The sequence below is a fragment of the Belonocnema kinseyi genome, chromosome 5 (genome assembly GCF_010883055.1).
Source record: "Belonocnema kinseyi isolate 2016_QV_RU_SX_M_011 chromosome 5, B_treatae_v1, whole genome shotgun sequence".
In the NCBI taxonomy this organism is placed as follows: domain Eukaryota; kingdom Metazoa; phylum Arthropoda; class Insecta; order Hymenoptera; family Cynipidae; genus Belonocnema; species Belonocnema kinseyi.
This window is the reverse complement of record NC_046661.1, coordinates 44,976,091-44,983,632: the sequence shown is the minus strand read 5'-3', so window position 1 is coordinate 44,983,632 and position 7,542 is coordinate 44,976,091. Positions and strand designations below refer to the sequence as shown.

The 7,542-nt window shown below is 36.7% G+C and overlaps 1 protein-coding gene across 6 annotated transcripts in view; it reads right to left on the bottom strand.

Moving 5' to 3' along the window:
* The window catches only part of LOC117173205 (nose resistant to fluoxetine protein 6-like), a 114,641-nt gene that overhangs the window by 89,579 nt on the left and 17,520 nt on the right, over positions 1-7,542 (bottom strand). For 5 of the 6 annotated variants that reach the window (XM_033361640.1, XM_033361644.1, XM_033361642.1 and 2 more), the window contains one exon: positions 6,843-7,116. In XM_033361640.1, coding sequence (XP_033217531.1) covers positions 6,843-7,116 — 274 coding nt within the window. The remainder of the gene's footprint in view (positions 1-6,842; positions 7,117-7,542) is intronic. The other variant, XM_033361641.1, reaches the window with a different exon arrangement.

The window sequence follows — 7,542 nt, the reverse complement described above, 5'->3', positions numbered from 1 at the left end:
TATACATGTATATATAAACGTTAAGCAGACAGGCTGCTCAGTAGACCGTATGGGTAAAGTTTAAATCATAAGGAAATCATTGGAAATAAGCAAACTCCGATTATGGAAAAACGACTAAAGTTGCAGTAAAACGTTTAATAACAATTTTTTACAAAGAATACACATTTTTTTAACGGGACAATGAAACTTCGTCTATTTTAATTCCAAGTTACCTGATGAGAATGTGTTCGTTAAAGCCGAGGGAGCTTTAACAAAAGAGAATGCACAATCACCAAATTACTGCTATCGATGCTTTCACCATTAGTTTTAAAAAGTCTATGCACCAAGCTCGAGTGCCCAGCTCTAGGTAAATACATTTTTGAGCGCAAAGCACGAGGTAAATATATAATCGAGCGCAAAGCGCGAAAAACAACAGTCGCGCGCCCCCTGGTGCCAAAAATACAATAATGAACCTCGTTCGTTTCTTGAAGTCATGTACAACAATGTCAGCCCTCGCGTGCACGACAGAAACAATTGTCGCGAATATGGAAATCCAGTATATACGGTACACACTTGTCATTCTAGACCATTTAATTTATTTCCCTAGAAGCGTTTAGCAGAGCGTGTAAAGCCTAATGCTGCAAGAGTGACAGATATGGTCATAACGCACTCTTAGTGTCGAATTGTGCCTTTAGATGTACGTCGTTCCCGCATAAGTTAGACAACTAGATAAAAGGTGTCCTAGGTGCTCATGATGTGCATGACACGCTTTGCAGCTATCATCGGGAATGTATTGGCTGAAAACGTGGCGACGGTTTTCTAAAGTTGAAATGACACAATTTTGACACGCTTGAATGAAACCCCTTCCCCCATGCCTGAGTTCAATCCGTGTGATTCGAGGAAAGTAAATGTTAGCTCATACGATATCGGCTGATCCTTCACACTTCTGTGGAAGATGCCGCGCATATTCTTCGCGAGCAGATTTACGCGGAAGTTTTTCTTCTGTGCTTTTTCGAAGAGGGCCTCCAGGAGTAAGTGCTTTAGATGAATAACATTTTATGCATTTTGCTTACCCCTGATGTTGAAGTCAAAGTTGAATGTTTTAGCAGCCTCTTCCGCGGCTCTGAACATAATCGCTCCTTTGCCCACTTCTTCGTTTATCCTGAAAATTTAAAGAAGAGGGTGTCGACTTAAACTGCATGCTCTTGTTCGTATGCATAACTTTTGGTGGCCCGATATCAAGGGATCTGAACTAGTCCTTAATCCTTGCAACCTTTCCAATTAAATAGAAAACTACTGTGCAAAACCTCGTGCATGTTCACTGCTTCGTGTAGCGCTTCTTTTGACGAGATCAGGGTCCTCGGGCATGGCATGAAGTTTTTCTCACTTCAAATAACTTTGGCACATTTTCCTAACTGGCATTCTATACCAATCTCTTGGGTGTACTTATCTAATTTTTTAGAGCTAGATTTAGTTGCTTTTTTGCTCTTAGTCTCATAGTGTTGCCCTGATAGACAACTATCTGATAGGTGACGTGGTTAGTTTTCACACGATGTTTTTTTTTTAACATTTTTTGTTGCAAAAATGAAAAGTTTATATGCAAATCAGTCAATAACAACAAAAAATTGCAGAAAATGAATTAGAATCCGCGATACACGCGAGTAAAGATTCGAACAGTTTTCGTCGAATTTCTCGGCTTCGTTCATTTTGCAGTTAACAGTGTTTACTTAAATCGCGGCACTACTATCTTACCTAGGCTATCTTGGTGCTGAGTTGATGTTTTTGTCTTTTGGTCTTATGATCAGCCGTTGGCTTAGTTTTGTGGTTCGCACCCGCTAATATCCTTGCTGCCTTCTACACTCTCCCTCTATTGAATGCCTGCCTGCGTTTGGAATTAGTGTCACCTCTCTTAATCTTTTGTTGGCTTGATCTTGCTGCGATTGGGTAGAGGCTCCGTTTACATAACCCCTATTCTGGGCATCCTGGGCAAGGTTCGCAGAAGTTCAAGCGAAAAAAAGAAAGCTCTAGGTGTTTTTCACACCGCAGAGCATGCAGCCGCGGCATGTAAGCTTCTTCTTTAGTGGCCATACTAGTACAGTAGCACTTAAGCTGGTCGTCCCTAAGTTGATCCGTCCACTCAAAAGTATTGAGATTTTGACGATTCGTCGAATTGACTCTGTCTTGTTTAGCTCCAACAACTCCAAGGTAGTCGGTATTATTTTTCTGACCAACTGCTAGGAGCCCTGTGCGTTTTATTCTTTTGAACCGCCTTTACTGCAACCATGTTTGACGTTATCATTGTTGCTCCCATGAGCAACTAGGGAATATATCGATGGGTCCTAAAGGAAAGTACGCAACTCACGGTGATGAATAGAATCTACGTAACTTGCACTGTCAAATAGAATCTACGCAACTAGCAGGCACGAATAGAAAATTAAAAACTTCATCAAATATAAAATATATTAATATGTATACTTTATAAATAGTGTGAGATTGAAGAGAAAGCTTACATAATATGGAAGTCCTGGAGGAAAGAAAGTAAAAAGTTTCGTCAGTTTTATTGGAAGGTAAATATAAACGTCAAATAACCTAAAATACTCATTTAAAAAAAGAAGCAAGTAATTTAATATTCTTAATATAAGAAGAACAAGAAATATGCGAGTATTACATGTTTGCTAAATAAATTTAAAAAATTGCCACTTTATTATTTCTCAAATTATTGCACTTTAATTGTAAGGACTAACAAAACTTTCGACACGGTCTCCTAAAAACTTTCAATTTGTTACTTCCCTATTCTCTATTCGCTACTGCGAGTTGCTAATTTCCTATCCGTACCTACGAGTTGCGTACTTTTTTCAGGACCCATGGATATATACATATATTGGTTTCGATTCTTATCGAATCAAACCCATGGCAAAGCCATTGAACGCGTTCATGTGTTACGGATAGAGAGTGCCTGCACCAAGGTTTTCTACTGAATATGGTTCAATAATTAATGAGCAGTCGTGGACCATTATCCAGGGATGGTCTTGAAGCAATAAGCCTTCAAGCTGAGGCATAATAACTGTGCCAAAAGCAAAATGGCACCTGTGTGAGGTGTTTTAAAGCACCACTCTGGGATACCGGGCGAGTTATAAGAGTATACAACTCTATCCTTGCATGCGTGGCTTTACAAGGACGGATGAACTTTTTCTCTAGCTGCTGATGGGAACAAAAATGACACCACCAAACAACTAGAAAGTGGCAGATGCTATTTGAAACAATCGAACAGGTAAAGCACTCGACAATCGGTCAAGAAAAAGTGTCGACTGGCCTAGATTTCGGTTTCCTAAAAATAATTTATATGTAAACTCGACGAAAAACAGGCGAAATGCCCACATGAAGTGGGTGAAACAACTCACGGGAGACTTACTAGACTCTCGCGATGCCAGCAGGATCTACGTGCACTAAGACTTTATGACGAGTATGTACGCCCTGTAGTGCCAGAAACACCCAAAGCGTCAGCACCTTTCGCATCACTCTTTGCAAAATCAATTTGACTACTTCTTTAAAATTATCAATTATTCTGTTTATGGTGTCGCGAGAGCTTAGGCTGATTTAAATGAAATGCTAAAACCGACTATGGATCAAAAGACAAAAAGAAGATGGCATTGTCTGAAAAAGACGTTTGGATGGGCAAAACAGAATGCGTCCCGTATTCAACGTGTGATTGACTACGTTTCATGTGCTAGTTTATTTAGGGCAAGGGTTCGAAAGTTGTAACATAAACTGAGGTTGTAACATCACACACTGAACCTGAAATCGTTCTCCAAAAATTCGAGACGCGAACTATAATCATGATAAAACATAACTGTTAAGGACAACGAACATGAGGAGTGGTATCAATACTTCAAAAGGGAGCTGTAACTACTTTTTTGGTGTTTTGTATTGTCCAGTCTATCCTATGTGTCGTGCTTTTTTCAGAATGTGAAAAAATTGAATCTTAATATTTTTAATAAAGTAACAAAGTTCCTCAAAAGTCTACCCCAAGCCGTAATGTGTGAACAGTTCTTTCGTTCTCCTGAAGAAAGCTGTAATTTTTAGGCCACTTCGTGTGTTAAGACACATGAGTGATTGGCAGGCCTATCTTTCTGAGTTCGTCGTGCTCTGGGGCCATTAAATCACGAGCGCAAGACGTGGCCATGGATGTGATTTACAGCGGTTCTGATAGTAGACGAGGTCATTTTCATAGATGGAAGTTGCTCCCAGTGGGACCCTGCAGTGGTTGTTTAGGTTTTTTTAAAATTATGTGCGTGTGTGTGACATTTGATCTAACTTTTTCACTTTTAAAATTTAATTTTGAAATAAGAAGAAATAATTTAATAAATTTTTTGAACATAATTAGGTCCCAAATACACAAGTTGTGACGAAGACTGTTGCATCATCTTTAAAATAAAGGAAAGCTAAAAAAATATATTTTCCAATTTTTTGTACCAGAATAAGTGCTGCGCTAGCGCTAAAGGTCTAGAAAAATATTCAAGACTCCGTTTTAGGCTGTATGTGTGCAATATCACCGCCCAAATTAATTTGATTGCATTTTGAAATTAAAAAGTCTTACGAATGTCAAAAGAACATTACCGTATCATATATAATCATAAATACAAGGTCTTTCAGGAAAGTATCCGAACTTGTGCTCTAACTTTGCATTAACTTTGCTATTGCTAAAAACAGGTATTTAACAAACTATTACTAAAGGAACAAAAGTTTTCTTTTCGACTTTATACATAAAATTTTAATAGAAATTCGGTACGACGTTTGAAAATCACACCAATTCTTCCATCAGATAGCCTAATAATAAAATATAAGCATAAACAAGAAATATGTGTCGAAAGAGACTGTCACATAATCATTTTTGATAGTATGCTTGGAAAGTTTATACGATAGAAAAAAATGGTCTTGGGTGCACACTGAAGAAAAAAGTGTATAAATCTGTAACATTTATTTTTTAGACGAAAGGTATATTATGATATCTGTTGAGAAATATAATAAAAAAAATTCTTTGTGTTCAAGTATGAAATTTTGTGTTTAAGAAATCGAATATAGATATTTTAAAGTAGATGGTAAGAATTAATGAAATACCTGTGAGTTGCGGAAAATGGATGAAATGTATGAAAAGTAAGAAAAACAACGTCATGAGTAGTAGGGAGTTTAAAACCGTTCTTCTCTTATAATAACTTCCCACGTCCAAACTTCTTGGACCTTTGTTCATTCTTTTTTAATGTTTCAGAAGTACAGTGAACCCCGGGCATAGTGCACCTGGAGTTAGTTATTCCGGGAATTGATGCCGAGCCGCGGGGATGAATGAGAGGATCTGCAGCAGGTGTGCGGTGTTCATTCAAGCGTGAAAAAACAGAAAGAAACAGGAGAGAGACAAAGCAGAAAAGAGGCAATATAAAAGAGACAAAATAATGATAAAAAGAGACATTTCGGGTTCCAATCGTGTAAAAAATTACAAATTTTGTCGAAGTTTTGTGAACATTGCAGTTCACTTCTTCAGGGCTAACATAAAACTGAGGTAGTGATTGGCCAGAGCGCTACACCGTGAGGACTGGTCGAATTTGATAGATTGTATTGTATTTCACAAAATACCAAATAATACTTATTTTTTGCCAAATACTTGACCATTCATGTTTAGAAACTATCGTTCTGATTTGGATAGCATTTGGTGATATAGCATATAAGTGATACCTTAGTTAGAGAGTGGTTTTCACGAATTAAAAGTGGTAGTACTTCAGTAGAAAGTAACCTACGCTGTGGCTGGCCAATAAAAAAAATGTGAAACGAGTGAATCTTTGAAGTGAAGCAGTTACGTTACGCAATAAGAAGGAAACAGCCTTTTTGTGGAAAAGAGCGGACTGGGACCTTCACTACGATAACGCACCTCTCCATTTATCGGAGCTTATTCAACATTTTCTAATGTTACACTTCCTTAAGTAACTTCAGCAGCTCCCATACAGACCTGACCTCTGTCCCTCTGAATCCTGATGGTTTTAAAAGTGTAAATGTCCTTCAAAAGGAAAATTATTTTAAGATAATCCGGCTATTGAATCAATTAGATGAAAAATCATTTAAATTAGTTTCTTTTTTGCGGAGAAGTAGGTCCTCTTTCACATAATACCTCTTTAGGGGATCTTTCAAGGTTAAAATTTAAACCATCACTGTTTAAAGCCATGTAAAAAAATGGGATGTTATGGAGAGGTCTTTGGCGGGCTCCAAAAATGGTTCATTTTGGCTTTAAAATAAGTTGAATATTGTTAGAAAAACTTTTTTGGAGACAGAAAATATAATGTAAAATTTGATTTTCTGCTCATTTATACTTGTTTCCAGAGTATTTGGGCTTAATTTTATCAAAATGTGGCCTAGAATGAAAAATGTAGCTAGAATCAAGTAAAATAAACATTTAAATTTACATTTTATTATTATTTAAAAAACATTTTATTTTTATTTATCAGCAAAAAAATTTGATACCTAATTTAGTATTTGATATCCTGGCCAAATTTTGTATTCAATTCAAAATTAAAAAAAAAATGGACATAGCTTTGACTAGATTTTCCAGTAGTCGGACTACTTTAGGACGCAAAGAATGTTAGAATTAGACGAAACAAGTTTTATCTTTTTGCGAAAGGTGACTTTAAGGAATGCTTCCAAAAGTTGTAAAATCGTTGGAAGAAAGTTGTGGCTTCCAAAGGAGAAAAACCACGTGATTGCAGATTTTTTTAAACGTTATTGTAAAACCTATTATAATTAAAAAATGCGTTGCTGCAATGTTATTACCATAACTACACAATTTCTAGGCTAAAAATGAAACACTAATTAATACTTACGTAAGCTAAGTCTATATTATTAGCATGCAGGCTACTTGCCCGAATGATAGTACCATGTCCAAAAATTATAATGGATGTGCTTAAAAATCGCATTCCATGAAGTGCTGATATAGAACCTGGGTTATCTTCCATATGAAAAATATCCATAGCGCCCTTAAGTAAAGATATCTCACTCAAAACTTTTGGAATTTTAATACCAAGAATTCCTTTTCTTTTGAGCCAATCCAGAATCGTGCAAGTTACGAGAAAAAGAAAAAAAGAGACAATGACAGTGCTGAAAACACATCAAGAATTTTGATGGAATTAACTTACAAAAATATTGCATGTGGGCGTCCGCATGAAAAAGGCCCGTATGGTTATGGCAGGTATGTAGTTATGTATAGGATCACATAGCTGAATGAATTTTCAGCATTTTAATCCCGAGTTAAACTCTTTAGGTTAAACAGTATGTGGCCGGGTCATTTTGTAAGTTGAGACACCAACAAAAACCAAACGCTTTTTGAAGAAAAACGCATCTAAAGTTGGTAAGAGTTTATAGATCACGAGTAGAAGTCTAATAGACTTAATTTAGCTCCTTGTATCATCTAATACTTAAACACGAAAAAAAAACATTTAACCCTGACTTAGAAGAACGCAAATATCTCCTAAACTAAAGCTGGACATAAGGGATCTTTCCATGCGGGCGCCCAGAATATATGTT